This window comes from Malaya genurostris, chromosome 2 (genome assembly GCF_030247185.1).
Source record: "Malaya genurostris strain Urasoe2022 chromosome 2, Malgen_1.1, whole genome shotgun sequence".
Lineage (NCBI taxonomy): Eukaryota > Metazoa > Arthropoda > Insecta > Diptera > Culicidae > Malaya > Malaya genurostris.
In genome coordinates this window covers 206658501-206675879 of record NC_080571.1, presented here as the reverse complement: position 1 = coordinate 206675879, position 17379 = coordinate 206658501, and the positions used below count along the sequence as shown (strand labels likewise).

The 17379-nt window shown below is 37.2% G+C and overlaps 2 protein-coding genes across 3 annotated transcripts in view; both read right to left on the bottom strand.

The window, feature by feature from the left end:
- The window catches only part of LOC131427249 (protein pinocchio), a 97300-nt gene extending 85766 nt beyond the window's left edge, over positions 1-11534 (bottom strand). Inside the window, exon 1 of the mRNA XM_058590262.1 lies at positions 10957-11534. The gene's annotated coding sequence lies outside the window, so the exon portion shown is untranslated. The remainder of the gene's footprint in view (positions 1-10956) is intronic.
- A 2158-nt stretch (positions 11535-13692) lies between these two features.
- Positions 13693-16484, bottom strand: LOC131427246 (TBC1 domain family member 23). Of its 2 annotated transcripts, XM_058590258.1 has the most exons (3): positions 16359-16484; positions 16152-16277; positions 13693-16088 (listed from the first exon to the last, which is right to left on the bottom strand). In XM_058590258.1, exons 2-3 carry the CDS (start codon positions 16163-16165, stop codon positions 14015-14017), a joined length of 2088 nt encoding a protein of 695 aa, XP_058446241.1. In that variant the 5' UTR covers positions 16166-16277; positions 16359-16484; the 3' UTR covers positions 13693-14014. The 2 variants fall into 2 exon arrangements, with proteins under 2 accessions (XP_058446241.1, XP_058446242.1); XM_058590259.1 differs by lacking the exon at positions 16359-16484 and having other exon boundaries at positions 16152-16349.
- Between the last annotated feature and the right edge of the window lie 895 nt (positions 16485-17379).

The window sequence follows — 17379 nt, the reverse complement described above, 5'->3', positions numbered from 1 at the left end:
TTATTATTTGGATCCGACTTCCGGAATTATGGGGTAAAATGTGCAAGAAATTGTGAAAATAAGTGCACTAACTTTTCTCAGAGATGGCTGGACCGATTTTCACAAACTTAGATTCAAATGAAAGGTCTTAAGGTCCCATAAAAATTTCTGAATATTATTTGGATCCAACTTCCGGTTCGGGAGTTATGGGGTAAAATGTGCAAAAAAAATAAAATATGTGTTTTATTTTTTCTCATAGATGGCGCGACCGATTTTCACAAACTTGGGTTCAAATGAAAGGTCCTGTGGGCGAATACGTAATTCCTGAATTTCATGCGGATCCGACATCCGGATCCGGAAATATAGGATAAAGTGGTTTAAAAATTTTATACCATCACTGAAAGTGGGGAAAAACCTTTAAAAAATTTCTAAATCGACCTCAAATCTTTTCCAACTGATAGTTTTTATCAGTAGACGGTCGAACAAACCGATTTCGGTTATTCTTTTAAGAATCGAAGAACATTGTTTTGAAAAATACCACAGTATTATACATGATAGTATGATTGATATGAGAAAGGCATCATTACACCACTAGGTGGATTAAAACAGGTTTTTTATAGTATCATGAATTGAAAAGCATCCATCGGAAAGGTGAGTGGATTGAATTTTTAAGAGGTGAAATCGATCGCGAAGTCGAAAACTGAAACGCGCGAAGTCAAAAACTAACCCGCGCGAAATTCGCACGGAGTTGAAAACCAAAACGCGCGATATTCAAGCGAAGCGTTAGACAACTATTTATATGCAGGTGATACTTTCCGCAAAACTTGAAAATTCACTTAAATATAATTTTAAAATCTGACATAAGTTTGTCATACAAACACAATAAATAAACCCGCATACAACACGTCAGTTTGAGAAACCCCATGAAAATGATTTAATTTTTATTCTCCATCTTTTTCGATGTCCTTAGTGAATTTATACTCTCTGATGTATGGAAAATGTTACAGTAAAAATAAAAATGTTTGCAATTGTGATTTTGAAAGAAGTTAAACAGATTTCAGCGAAGACATTTTTTTTGCTTCAACATGTGCTTGCACGGAAAGCAATTTTCTTCTTGACAAGAAGGATTTCAAGGTAGATCACATCGCATGATCTAATTTACTCTTTTAACTTCAGTTTCAATTATAATAGCGCCTTCTGCTGTTGTCAGATTTTACTGTGAATGTCGTTCTTTTCCTCCTAATCTTTTATTCTTTTATTTGGATCAGGGAAAAGCCTACTGGAACTAGTTTCTGTCAAACTTACTCTCCAGCAGGCATAAAACCTCCTCATCTTTTGCATCAATAGATTAAAATCATCCAAATAATACATTTATTTAAATCTAGTGCTTCTATAGTATCAACTAAATCTAATGAGACAGTAACATGAGAAACGAGTTCTTTATAAAATTACGTGATAAATGAATTTCGAAAGAATTGAAACAGTTGTTAAATATACGGCACATACTAGCAATGGGCTCATTATATCCATAATTAGTTTTAACATAGGGAATTCGAAAAAATAGGGTTGAAGATTACGATGTCGAATGTCAAATTGTAAAAATTGCAATTGCTCGGAGCAATCGATCTGCGACAGAAGTAGGTTTGCCATAAAACTAGCCTTACAAACATCGCGACGGACAAATAATAAATCGAGACTAATCTGTTTGCAGCGGTCATGGTAACTCGGTAAGTTCAAAGGATATCTCCATGGAAGACGTTGGAGAACTCGTTGGACAAATTTGCGTTGAATCGTTTCAACTCGTTGGATTTCGTTTTGATAAAAAGGTGACCAGATAACCGCAGCATATTCGAGAGTTAATTCATTTATTTATTTTTAATTCATCCGACAATAAAAGGTCTTGATGAATATGATGTAGTCAAGTTATGAAAATGTGGATCGTAACACTTTCTGTGCAAATTTATGTGTAGATTCGCCGAAATAGAAGAGGTGTTCAACAGTGCCAAATGTTCTGATGCATGCAATTATCGGTTCATAGAATCCAAACGTCGTTCGGTGAAATCTCAGTTGAAGTAAACCAGAAGAACGTAGCGATCGTTGTGAGGCACGGAAGTCAAGACTAGACAAGAGCTTCGAAGAATCAATATCGCCGTTGAGTATTTTCGCAACAAAAATTGTTTGTTGAATTTTTCTGCGCGGTTCCAGTGAATCCAGACCAATCAGGAAGGTTTCTTAGAGCAAGCCGAACAAATCTTTTCTGCACGCGTTCAATTCGTAAAGTCCAAGCTAGCTGATACGGACTCCAAACTATGCTAGCATTTTCAAGTACAGGCCGAACTAGCGAACAATATAATGCCTTCAAACAGTGAGGATCTTTAAAATCACATCTGATTTTAGCTATAAAACCTAATTATCGAGTCGCTTTTGTAATTAGTGCAGAACGATGCATATTAAAATTAAGTTTAGAAGCAAACAAAACACCAAGGTCATTAACACGATCAACTCTTTGAAGCGTTTGTGCATCAATTTTATAGTCGAAATGTAATGGATTCAATATTCGGTGGAATGTTATGATCAGGTAACGAATGCATCCAGAAGCTTTTGAAGCCGGACGCAGTAGTTAATAGAACGTACCTCAAGGTCCAGTGTCAAATCGTCGGCGTAGACTAATCGCAGCCTCCACTGAGCAACAAAGTAGCGTCATTAAAAAACAGCGAGAACAGAAGTGGACCCATGTTGCTACCTTGCGGTACACCAGATATGTTCGTGAACGAAGATGACACACAGGAATCTAACTTACAAAGTTGAGCTAACTAAAGCGCAATACAGAGCTTACAAGCAATGTACATCAGAGAATTTTTTAGTAACGCGAAAAATAATTCCTAATGGCGTAGATACTTGGGACATAGTAAGCTCTATGTGCTCTTTAAAATTTAACTTGGATTCCAGAAGAACACCCAGGTCCTTAACAGTTTGTGGAATATTTTCGTCGAACTTGAACACAGACCATTTTGAAATATGAAATATGAAAGTCATCGGCGAACAATAGTTTCATACACTTGATCGAAAAATTTAGATCGTTATATATGTTACAATAAACTAAACACCAGAGGTTGTACAGACACTTTTTTAAATGGCCAAAACTTATCACTTTAATAAATTGATACTAAAGTTTCTTCAATCGTTTCTTAGTCATTTGTTAGCTAGGGACTTTAGCTTTCCATTGATGTATATATGTCCGCATAATGTGCACTTATGTCAGAAGTTATAAGCTTAAGAGAAAAGGGTGCCAGTAACCGAACACTCTCCACTAATAGATTGCTAACCAAGATTTAATTAGCCACATGCACAGACGAGTGTGATTAACAACACGTCCGGTTTTTTTCTATCCCATTAAATTTGATTATTATTATTATATCTATCTCTCGACTAACCTGTTCGCTATGCACACCAAGAATGCCATTATTACCGAAGTATATTTCTATTTATGAGCTGTCCCAGAAATTAATAAAAACCATTTGTTTTGCATGGATGGAATGATTAATTCGACTCAAACTGATTTCAAAATAAGGCGCCTGTAAAATCCATAACAAATTCAGGGATTCCGTATGAAATTGTAAATCTTGAAAAAAAGTGAGTAAGATCCTTTTTGTAGTTTTTGGCCACTATTTCCAATACTTCTGAAATCGAATTTCGAAGACCGGAAGCCGAAGTTGGTTCGTATGACCAGCAACAAATATGACCCACCAATTGGAACAGTTTCGAATCAAGTTGAAAAGGATTTATCTCCCTTTCACTTCGTCGCTTTAGGTGGCGGTATAAATTTTTTTACGCTTAACCATCTCTGAGAAAATAGTCTGAGTTTCATTTCGGAGTATTTGAACACTATATTTTCGGTATTTCCAGAATTGGAAATCGGGTGCAAAGATAGCCGTATTTAATTTGATAGGTCGTCTACTCACAATGACTAACGGTTGAAATAGTTTCGAGCTCCGTTTAGAGATCCTTTTAAGTTTTTTGCTTCGCCACTGAAATTCTAAAGCTTTGTATGGGACCATCAAGGCTTTGATTTGAACCATAGTTTGTGGAAATCGGTCACACTATATCTCGGAAATCGGATCCAGATGAAATTGCACAGTAGCTTTTGAGACAATATGAGCTGTAATTTTAATCAAGATTTATGAAAATCGATTCAAGGATTGCTGAGAAATGGAAGTGAGTTCTACTTTTGGAGTTGTTCTTCACCACTTTCGGTGCAGCTCTAGTTCCGAAACCGGAAGTCGGATCCGGATGATATTTTCTAGAAATTTTTAAATAACTTCAATACCTTTCGTTTGAGTGTTAGTTTGTAAAAATCGGTAAAGCCATTTCCGCGAAAATTGAGTACACATTTTCCCTTAATTTTCACATACTGCCCTATATCTCTGGAACCGGAAGTTTAATCGGGATTACATTCAATAGTATGCTATGGGACCATTAGACATTTCAGTCTAAGTTTGTGAAAATCGGGTCAACCATCTCCGAGAAAAGTGAGTGCGTATTTTTGTTACATACATACACACACATACATGGTCATTTCCTTAGTACGTCGAACTGAATCGAATGGTATATGATATTCGGCGCTCCGAGCCTCGGATAAAAGTCGGGTTTCACATTGATCGCGTAGTCTATCTATATGAGAAAGGCAAAAACCTCTTCTTAAGGGGCATCCCGATAAGGGGCGATATCAGACCCCCTCTTAAATCACCTAGTGGTGCGATGATGCCTTTTTCTTGCCATTCGAACAGTCTCATTATTGGATATGTTTTTCAATAAGATAGTTTCTGTTACGAATTTTGACTGATTTTTTACACCAATCTAATTGTTTTGGTTTTTCACAAAATCGTAATTCTGAATGAATTATTGGGATAAAATTAAAATTCGTTTACGTCTGTGACGTCAGAAATAACCTGTGCATCCGTGCAATATTATTTAAGGGTTGCATAAATAATGCAAACTTTGTGTCTGTGACTTAACGGTTTAAATTGAACTGCTAGGCGCGAGATGGCAGTTCAATTTGAGCTGCTTTAAGCACTGATGAACAGAACGTAAAAAAATAGAATCAAAATATGTGCTTATTGAACAAACCAACAAACCATAATGTTCATGCGTTTTGTCGGTTACGTCACTTATATCATTATATCTCCGGAACCGAAAGTTACAGCGAACTGATCTTCAAACTTGATTTACAGTCTAAGAGTAGCTTCTAATTAAGTCCAGGTTTGTTGAAATCGGTTCAGCCAACTCCGAGCAAATTGAGCGGAGAAAGCACACACATAATCAGAATCAGAACTAATTGGGAACGTGTCACTTGAGCCAATTAGTTCTGATTCTGATATTTTATTTTTTGGTAAACCTAAGGTTGAAAATAAATCAATAAGGAACAACTATCCTGAAACCATCAGATGAATTTTCATGCTCTGATTGGGATGGGAACCATAACTCCAATAATTGACAAGTAATTCTCATCAAAAAAAAATCATTAAAAATCATCATACATCACCTAAAATCTAGCAACTCGTTTCACAATTTCAATCCGTTGATTAGCAAATAAATTTGAAATACACACAGAAGGTCGATCTTTTTTTCTCAATAGGGTTCTAAGTGCTAAGAACCACTCGTGGTCTAAGATTTTCTAAATCGGTTCCGATATCCTCGAGAAACTTTTTGCGTATTGAAAGAATTACAGGGTTGTGCACAAAACACGACTGATCATGATGACATTAAAAATGCACAAGAAACCTTCTCTAGGACATTGTCGAACCGCACCGAAGGCAAGTCGGTTCGACATTGATTCTAATTCTGTAGGAGCGTTTTTCTTACACGCGAACACACACATTGAAATGAATTTACGAAGTTACGCAGTCCCAAATTCCCAGTCGATTGAAAAAAAATCAGATTACATCAAATCTCAACGTTTCTAAGGCGAGCAAAAAGGTATGTAAGGTAACACCAGATCTGGACATTTCGTGCATTTCTAAGACAATTGGCATCAGAAGAAAATTTTTTTAGTATTGCGAAATATGATAAATCGACCGTACAGGTTTTCAACAATACCTTTAGCGGCTCTGTTAAATAAGAACAGCTGTTTTATACTGCTCGACGTTTCGAACACGTGGTTATGGTCAATTTCAAGGGAAGCATCTTATCGTTCCTCGTCTGGAAATCGTATGCCAACGAACGGTTTTTTTTAACAAAAGCTGTTTTTTATTCAAATATTATTTTTTATTCAGTGTCTTTTTAACAAAAACAAAACTAAACTGTCAGTTCGCTTTCACAACTCATCCAAGTCAGTCGATAAAACAAAACCGCTTACGTTCGGAACAGAAGAAACCAAGTACAGTATTGTGTAGTGAACAATCGAACGACCTCGAAATGAGTGAACCAAACGAACAAAAGCTACCACCGACACGAAAGAATACAATTGTTGTTGACTTCAGGTAGTGCAAAATTTGACCTTCGATACGAGAACTTGAAGGTTTGCTTAAGGAGCAAATGCATCTTGACATTAATTTGCATTTACTTCAATGCAATAAGACAAATAATGTTATTTATATCCAGTTTTATAAAGAGTTGGATGCAATTCAATTCGCAAAAGACAATAACAATGTGCACTATGTGGAGCACGATAACATTAAGTACAACATTCCGGTATATATGGAAGATAGTGCTATAGAAGTGCGTGTGCATGATCTTCCCTCAAGCGTCACCGATTCATATATTCGCAAAACTATGTCCCAATACGGAGAGATTCTCTCTATCGAAAAAGAAAAGTGGAAGAATTTATTCCCCGGTATTCTAAATGGCGTACGTTTGCTACGCATACGCTTGAAGAGGCCTATACATTCTTGTGTGTCACTTGTTACCTATGACAATCAGATGGCCACATGTCATATTACCAAAAAGCTGTTCACTACGGTAACCCATGTGATAAACTGGACAAGGAGACAACTACACCAAAGGACAACGGTGCTTCCTTCACACCAACCCCAAACAACCCCTGTACACCTGTGACAGCCACTGACAACAATGAAGCATCCCCTTCAATGAATCCATCATCATCCCCTATAGAACAAATTACACCAGCTGCAGTTAACAACTTACCCTCCAACCAACCAGCAATTGCAACCAATGTACAACAAGGTGCATCTACAGCAACTAGCAACGAAAAGAAGACGGAAATCGACTACAAAACCATCGATGCGGCAATGGATGACGAGACGAACCACGAACGAAGTGTCCCTCAATCCTCGCAGGAGGGAAAAGGAAGCTCCTCTCTCCATGGAAAAAGAGTGACAATGAGAGCCAACTCAAAAAAAAAATTATTTAAAAAATCGGCTCAATCGGCCACGTAAAACTTGTACGCAAATAGGCCTGAATAAAAATATCTTTTTAAATAAAAAAAAACTAAACTGAATGAAGGTAATTATCAACCAGCAAAACATTCGTCTTTTCGAATCCTTCATTGAGAAAATAAACCATTTAAAGTCGATTTACAAAACAAAAAAAACATTTTCGAATTCAATGAAATTTTGTCCCAACATACAAGATGGCGAGATGGGCATTTGTAAAGGAAAATAGTTTTTTCTAATGAAAACTTTTTCTTATCCATGAGTTATAATTTTTGCTCATATCAAGCAACTAGCAATAGAGTTTGAACAAGAAATAGTGCCCATCTTGCAAATGTGCCCATTTTGTAATGGGACAAAATTGTATCAAAATCAATTTTTTTTTATAAATTTGAAGTAAATTTTTTTCAGTGTAGGACTCGATAAGGATTGTTATTAGAGTTTTAATTTCGAAAATTTGACTGATTTTGCGAAAATCACTAGTACAATACTTTTTTGCAGGATTTGTAGTTTTTCCACTACAACAAATTGTAAACAATAGATTAAAAAAATAAGACCCTTTTCAAAAGACAGCCTAGATTAATTTTGGAAATGCAAAGTATGCAAAGCGGGTTTTTGTGACGAAGTGTCCAGACAATTTCATTCACATCTGAGAAGGTGTTGCCAATATTTGTTAGAGTTGACTCGAAATTCGTCACATGCGTCGTAGCTATGACAAAACCTGTTTATTATTTAAATAGCGTCAAGTTACAATATGAACGATATTGAGAACTTTCTCTCCTTATACAGTGATTCTCAAACTAAAAGAAAGTAAAAAGTACTTAGAATTAATGCTTCGATTTTTTTCAGTTTGTCATTCTTTCATCCCAGAAAGGATCAACGTCAACGGAAGCCACAACAAATACAAATTATAATACGGAATACTTCGACAAATTTTCTAGGACACATTTTGCATCGTGCGGTACACTGTCATGATACACTGTCAGAGTGACAATGTACTTTAACGAGTTTTCTATAAAACTAGCAACACTGAAGGGTAAGAACAAGTTCACCATAGTTACTGTTTATTATAGTGAAAAATAAATAAACAAACAGTTTTTATCTCATTATTTTTACGTTTCGTCTTTGACTCATCAGTGCAGAGCAGTTCAAATTGAACTGCTTAGTGCTAAACTCGGCAGTTCAATTTGAACCGCTAAGCAGACGTAAAGTTTCTGCTACTCACAGAACACTTTTTGTTTTGCAACGAAGTGCAATGTCTTTTCTGACGTGCCGAACGAAAACGTGTTTTCGACTATTTCTGGCCGATGCAGGTATGGTCATTTAGGGGTTAGCCAAATTTTGTGCTAGGGCACATAACCGTTTTCATTATTTTTACGTTTCGTCTTTGACTCATCAGTGCAGAGCAGTTCAAATTGAACTGCTTAGTGCTAAACTCGGCAGTTCAATTTGAACCGCTAAGCAGACGTAAAGTTTCTGCTACTTACAGAACACTTTTTGTTTTGCAACGAAGTGCAATGTCTTTTCTGACGTGCCGAACGAAAACGTGTTTTCGACTATTTCTGGCCGATGCAGGTATGGTCATTTAGGGGTTAGCCAAATTTTGTGCTAGGGCACATAACCGTTTTCATTATTTTTACGTTTCGTCTTTGACTCATCAGTGCAGAGCAGTTCAAATTGAACTGCTTAGTGCTAAACTCGGCAGTTCAATTTGAACCGCTAAGCAGACGTAAAGTTTCTGCTACTTACAGAACACTTTTTGTTTTGCAACGAAGTGCAATGTCTTTTCTGACGTGCCGAACGAAAACGTGTTTTCGACTATTTCTGGCCGATGCAGGTATGGTCATTTAGGGGTTAGCCAAATTTTGTGCTAGGGCACATAACCGTTTTCATTATTTTTACGTTTCGTCTTTGACTCATCAGTGCAGAGCAGTTCAAATTGAGCTGCTTAGTGCTAAACTCGGCAGTTCAATTTGAACCGCTAAGCAGACGTAAAGTTTCTGCTACTTACAGAACACTTTATGTAGCAGAAACTTTACGTCTGCTTAGCGGTTCAAATTGAACTGCCGAGTTTAGCACTAAGCAGTTCAATTTGAACTGCTCTGCACTGATGAGTCAAAGACGAAACGTAAAAATAATGAAAACGGTTATGTGCCCTAGCACAAAATTTGGCTAACCCCTAAATGACCATACCTGCATCGGCCAGAAATAGTCGAAAACACGTTTTCGTTCGGCACGTCAGAAAAGACATTGCACTTCGTTGCAAAACAAAAAGTGTTCTGTAAGTAGCAGAAACTTTACGTCTGCTTAGCGGTTCAAATTGAACTGCCGAGTTTAGCACTAAGCAGTTCAATTTGAACTGCTCTGCACTGATGAGTCAAAGACGAAACGTAAAAATAATGAAAACGGTTATGTGCCCTAGCACAAAATTTGGCTAACCCCTAAATGAGTTTTTATCTGATAATCAAGATCATAAGCGAAATGTAAGTTAAACAATAATCTAGAATGGTTAAGCCACCATGAATATACTACTAGCTGTATTGATATTTGTAGATTCGTGGGTGTTTGTGTTCATTTTTCATCTTTTGTGCTAGTGCCGGTGATATTTAGACTGATTGTTGCAGTTTAATACAGCAACGATAAACATAAACAAACAAGTTTGTTCTGCACCGTAGCAACTAGCATAAAGCGTTGCCAGAAACGATCTCCTTCCACATTTTCAAACTATCTCAATGAAAGGGAGTAATTTGCTAGGCTTACTTGTTCAGGCTGTGAACCAAACATTGGCGGTTCATGGCATTGTATAGGACTTAGGGGTATTATTATTTGTATTTGGCCACAAAACATGCTGCGCAAAATTTCTACACATGTTCACTTCCTTCCAAACTTGTATTGTTGTCATGGAATTTTACTAGCGCATGTCAACGCTACTTAAATTCTGTATAAAATGTTCAAAACGACGAATGTATCAATGAGAGATTCTCTTTGTTTACTTTCTTTTTGGATTATTACGGCACTCTTAGCAATCCTTCCCTCCAATTATTTACCGATAATAATAACTAAAGCTATCATCTTTTAATCTGCACTGAAGAAACTACCGAGCAAAGCAGGAATATTTTGCAATAACCGAAAGAGAGAATAAACAAAGAGTATCTCTCATTGTTAAATTCGTCGTTTTGAACCTTTTATATAGAATTATTAATTATTAATAAAGCTGCATAGTCTCTAAGTAACCGGAAATTTTAAATCAAAAATTGTTTCCTTGTTTGCATTTTTGTCAATAATAAATGCAAAAGACAAAATTACTACAATTTCACATAACTCGCTTGTGATGAATTCTATGAGGCGAAACATAGATAATAGTTAACAGAATCATAAGACTGATTATGCAGCTTTTGAAACTAGCAAGTGCTTTTTCTTCAGTGTATGTAGCCCACCAGCCGACATAGAACATGTCGCGCAGCAAGAATGTGTTTCACTGCGTAATGAAATTCTCACTTTCTGTCAGTACATGTGCGGCAAAGCTAACACTGTTTTGCCGAATGCTTCGATATTAAATAATTTTCTTAAATCCTCAAACATTACTTACCTGAAAATCTTGCACTGTTCGAATCAGCTGAGAAATTTATCACAAACACCTATCGCTAATCTTTAATCCACTTGTCGATAAAGGAGTGAAGTGAATTTTCGATCGCTGGTGTCACCTTAAGAGGCCGAAAGTGTACGGTAGTAATTGGCACACCTAATTTGCATTGATTTTCACACGTATAAAAGCGAATAACAAAAATCAGATGTTGCTACAGAAACTCGATCAAGATATGGCACGAATAATCGAAACGATAATGCTTATTTTATTGCCAGGCACTATCACAAGGCAGTTGCCTAATTTGGCGACAGCCGCAATCGCACGAAAAAAAACTGCTTCTCTTTGCTAAAAACAATCACTGAAAATCGTTTCGCTCTGGGTGAAACTAAATTTCGCACGAATGTTGGTACGCTTTCCTTCCGAACAAAGTACACGATCACACTGCATGCCAAAATTAACCGTTCGATCGTCAGTTGAACGAATTAATTGTTTTTGTTTGGTTCCGATGGATATTCTCTTGCACCCTGCCTGCACCAGATTGTGTTACACTTTTTTGTCTGTTGTCCACAAGAACCGCATGCAGAACTTTTATTGAAGTAAATGAACTCTGAAGGAACATAATATATGTAGCAAGCAGCGGTAGCAACACTTTTCGCTGTGGTGGTGTGCAATTGTTATACACCGGAATGTTGCGCGACACACACCAGGTGATACGATAGAAGGCTATCGTAAATCCTCTGATTAACAAATCAGTCACTACTTTTTTTTTTCTTTGCTCTGTCATTAGATGACTGGCTAAGGCCACAATGGGCCCATCTCGCCCAGCCACTACTTTTACTAAAAATAAGTTATATACCCTTCAAGAAAAAAACGTCCAACGGAAGTCCTCCGTTGGTACGATGAATGTCCAATAAATTTCCGATTCGGGACTTTCGTTTGCCGATTTTTAAACAGACCATTGTACCGGGATTATTTTTGAGTCATTTTCAATATGATAAGTTGGAGCCCCATTGGGCTAGTTTCATTGAAGAATTTTGGAAGTTTCCAATAACCTATTTTTTAAATTAACTCTACATACCTGTACAATACATCTATTTCGCAATTAATAACAACACATGCATTTTCTTCTTATATAAAGAAAACACTCAATTTCCACACTATTTTTGTTGGAAGGAAAACAACAACAAACCGTTCCAACAAACTGAACGAGTATTTCGCACTTTTATCGAATATGCGATATAAGTCATTTGCATTCAATATGCATTTTGTGTAGGATATAGAATTACTGAAACCTCCGACTTTTGATCGGACCCCCTAAGACGTTAATCGATTATTATTCGACTCAGCTCGAAGAGATCAGAAAACGTGCGTGTACCTTTCAAAGATATAATGGTAAATTCGACAGAATGATTTTTTCCCTTTAAGCAATTTCATCGGAGATAGTTAAACAACAGATATCTGCTATCTACTTCGAGTAATTATATCAGGAATGACTCGTTATTTTTACATAAAACAAACACTGTAGCAGATTCTAATGAAAAATAAGAATTACATATATTTATTTTTTTCAATAAGTTAGGAAACTGCCCATTTTCTTGTAAGAGAGCCAGTTTCATTAGCGTCCAGTGGGACTTGGGGTGCTATTGGTTCACAAATAGCGCATTCTTCCATCTTCGTTATAGCTATCGATGCTTTTGTTTTTGTATTATTTTCATCTTTATTATTTTTTAGAATGTTGATGACGTTATAGCATTTTATTGTTGTCAACTTTGTTTCCGAAATGATGGGATAGTATGTAGTCGGTATAAAACTGTTATCAATGTCCTTGGATGCAGAATCGCAGATCTCACCGAAATGGAACGGATTTTGACAGTATTAACATGTGACCCGTTTACCTTTGTATGTGATCAGCGATTTGTATTGGATACTTTCGCTTCTGAAAATCAACTAAGAAGGAATAGAATTCTCCAAACGCAAACGTAATACAATCCGTAAACCTGAAGAAAATTTCCTCAAAACTATCCTATCGTATAGAAAAAAACCTCACCGTACTGTTTCACGTGTTTTTGAATAAGGAATAAGCTTTGAAGGTCGAAGGAAGGTCATACACGCGCACATCTACGGCATTGACAGCCTTCTTCTTCTGCCACAGCAACTTAGGCTAAAGTGCCTGTTAATTTTCGTTCATAATCCAACGGATCTCACTATGTGACAGCATCGAGTCGCCAAAATACGGTTCAAAATTCATTCTTTCTCGCGAAATACTCGCATTTTCGAAGTGTGCTCACTCGTTGAGAGTTTCACCGGAAGTGACATTGACATCCATTGCTTTATCTAGTGAGTTTTGTCCGTTTTCCTCGCAAATTTGGTTACTCCCGCTTCGTATTTTACCAAGAACATTATGGCGTTATTAGACTTTTTCAACTGCACCTCCTGCACCTTTTTATGTCGAGGTGAATTTCATGCTTCAGCAAGGTTTCAATTTCGCTTATAGAAAGCTGCATACGGCTTTTACTAAAGTCAGTAACAATTGACTTTGGTCGCTTATTGTTCTTTATTTACATCACAGAAATCGTAGCGGCACGTCTATTTTGATCAAGGCACGTAAACGAACTGGAAGAATTCAAACAAAGAGCTTAATACACTTAAGAATTATGCAAATAACACTAGATCAACGAAGAGAGTATATTCCAGTTACTACCATTGACCAATGTTCGTTTGAAAGGAAAAAGCACACGATTACTTCTCATATACTTTATTAAATAAATCTAGGTAAGGTGGCATTTACTACAAAGTTTAAAAACTCTGGACATACGTTTGTCGAAACTAATAAAAAGGTTGAACGGAAAAACAGAACGGAAATATAAATTAGGCATTCCGGCCAAAAATTTAATCAACTTGATATTCCAAAACTTGTGTTTAAAATTCCATTATTAAAATCGAAAACTTTTTTTTTAATTAGCTTCTGGTGTAAGTTGACTATCAGGAAGAAAAGTACGTACGCTCTTTTAGGACAGCAATCCCTCAGTTGTCGGACTGCGAGAATTTGTAAGTGAGGTGTCTACGTTTGTTTGATTATATGCTTTGATATGAGCTCGGTCGCCTCGCTGGCATTCGGAATCAGAAACCGGTCCATATCGGTAATGACAAGATTTTCCTCTTCAGGATAACCGTACTTAAAGGTGATCAAATCTCTGTGCCGTTTCTTGGCCGTTATTTTTACGATGCTATGTAGTGCACGTCGGACCGTGATTCGTGCTTTGTCCTTGCGATCTAGTTCCCGTAGGACAATAATATGCGAAGCAGTCACTAGTAGAAAGCTGTCGTACATGTAACCGTTGGTGTGAACTTCTTGGCACTTGAAATGACGAATGACGTCAGGCCCTTTCAAGTAGGCTTGAATAGAAACAACGTCTTCAGGAGTTTCCGGTGTTCCTGCTTGCGAGCTGACCGAATCGTTGAATGATGAAGGCCCCAGGTCATCTTCGTCTTGTTCTTCGCCAATACTGAACACTGGAGGAACATTACGGTACCGTTTGCCATTCCGTTCATTTCGAGAAACATGTTTTTCTGTTACTGGCACCGACGGATTCGGGTTTGAAATGTAGTCAAATAACTTTCCTTTTACTTCGGCTGATTTTGATTTCATAACCAAAGACAGTTTACTGAATAAGTCAATGGTAGATTTCCGTTCTGGTATCTGTTCCGGGTGATTGTTATTCCGTCGATTTTCTGTTCGCTTTAGGCTGCCATCGGAGCCGCTGTTGTTATTGAAACGTTTTCCGTACGTGACCTGATCTTGATTGCACACGAGACATTTCAAAGGATCATGGTCTTCCAAACAATCGATCATGTGATCTCCAAAGTACTCGTGTATTGCCTCGTACCCACCTGTGAGCAATGATACATATTTGGTACTTTTTTGCAAGAAAGAAGCCACTACCATGTGGGTGTACTGATCTTCTTCAAGCCGACCGGATCCCAAGAAACATAGATGTTCTCCTCCGGCATTTGAATTAGCTTCAATCGCATTCTTTTGTGACCTTAATAGGCCCTGGACAGCAGTTTGAAAAGCAACCGGTTCTTGCAGCATTAGATTGCTGTCTAGATGGAAAGCCGTCGAGAGATGGCCCGAATTATACTGGTCAGCTGGTCGGCAATCGACTAGAAAGAATCTTACCGCATCCGGATGGATATTTTCGCTTGAGGCATTCTCGACTAATTCGTTAACGGAAACCGGGAGACAAAGTGCTTGTGAGGCAACATTTTTATCCGAAGCACTGCTTTGAGCCCCAAAAAGAACTTTCAGCAAGTCGCGTTTAAACGAAAGGGGCGTTTTCATTGAATAGTACTGCGCCAGGGAACAGAAGTCCATAACATCATCCGCTTCAATGTTGCACGGCATATTGACTAGAAAGTTTACCAAATCATCCTTCGAGGCACTCTTCATTTCAAGGATCTGTTCTCGGCCATTAATCAAGACGATTAAGCTCAGGAAGAATACTAAAAATGGGTCCGATTGCTGCAGATACAGATCCCACATAGCTAGTACGACTGGAAGGGTACAAGTCGAAGCAAAAAGCGTTTGGAACCAACACATCGAATACATATCTGGAGTTACCCGTTTCGTGTCTAATATGGAACACAGCTCTGGATCGTGGTACTGTAGTAACAATCGGAAAATGTGGAACACATTTCCGCTTTTGACACAACCTTTCGGAACATATGTGTCCCGAATCGCTTCAAACATGTTGTAGATTTCCGATCGTGGTAGCTTCAGCGATAACAACGGCAGCAGTAGTTCAATCCATCCGTTATTAGCATCGTATACTAAGTTTCTATTTTTACAGTAGAACGTTAAAATCGATTCCAAATCAGCAACAACTGCCACTTTGTCTTCCTCGTCATTTCCCAGTTTGTCTACAACATTTTGACATTCTTGTCGAAGTAATTCTTGGAACGGCAAGTCGAATATTTCATTGAACTGGGACAGCTGGTCTATTTTATTCCTTACATCGAGACAAACTTGCCAAACATCTGGCCTTAGCGACTCTGGGATGGCTTTACCTTGACAAATTGTGTAGATGTCATCGACTGTACAATCATCCAAAAGAGCTGATTCAAGTTCTATCAACCTATAACATATCACTTCGTTATCAATAACAATCTCTTATCAATCAAATCATCGCATTACTCACCATAAATCATCCATTCTTCCCAAAATATGTCTTATTCCAGCGAAGCAAATTTCAACAAAATCTCGCAATAGCTAGTTGAAGTCTACCAGTAGAAAAATACGATCGACATTTCTTTTTACAAAATATCTGCGAAGGACGAAAATTTATCATACAATACGTTAACCATCTGACTGTTTCTGCAATATTGCTAGATAGAGCTTTATTTACTTTTTGCTTATTCGAAATCGTTCTGCCAGCTACGCAAAAATATTTTTTTCTCGAATATTGACTGTGTGATGATGATGGGTGATGTGATGACAGTTTATTCTTTGACGCAGTCAGCTGACAGCTTTCGGAACACGGAACCGCAAAACTACTTACTTTTAAGTATTCTACAACTGATTTCGGGGTTCCGTTCACTAACTTAATTTTAGGTAAAATGGTTCTAAGTAGAGTTCCTATAACCATCAATTAATGCCGTTTTTGTTTTTAGCGCTACACCGGTGTAGTGTAGCAGTGACTATATTCGTTCCAATTTGGGTGTAATCAAGGCATCCTTTTCTTCCTTACACCGGTGTAGTGCCACCGCTAAAAACGAAAATGCCATAAGTAAATCTAGATTTCCCACTGTACGTGACACGCACAGCGCTCCAAGTGAGAAACGGGTGTACTTTTTTCCATTAGTTACTGTGGTTGTGTTAAATGCGAAGTATATCCAATATGTATAAATAAACTCATCAAGTAACACCCTTTTAAAATGTTATAGTAAATTATAATCATGTGACAGAGCCAGAGATCCGAAAATTTTGGTTACATTAACAATCCGGAATGAATTTCGCCGAAAACTGATCTTCGGAAATCCTCGAAATTAAGTGAAACAAAGCAAACTAAATTGTCGATTCATTTTTTTTCTTATTATTCATTTATTTTTCATGATTTCGTGCTGATTTCCTAGTTTTTCAGATTCATATGTAAACAGCACTTCCATTTAATATGCTTTTTCATTTCAATACATAACCAAAGCGATTTGTTTTAAGATTTCATGTGCCAGTTAACTAAGATTATTTTTTACTTAGCTTCGATGTGTTTTTCCTTCAGATGTGATGTGTTCGAATAGAGCTATATGTGTTAAACACTTCATTTTCTAGTGGAAATGAGTACAGTACAAATATATGTTCAAAATACTTAATTCGGTAAAATGTGTTCCAATTGAAATCTATGTGTTAAACAATGTGACATTCATATAAAA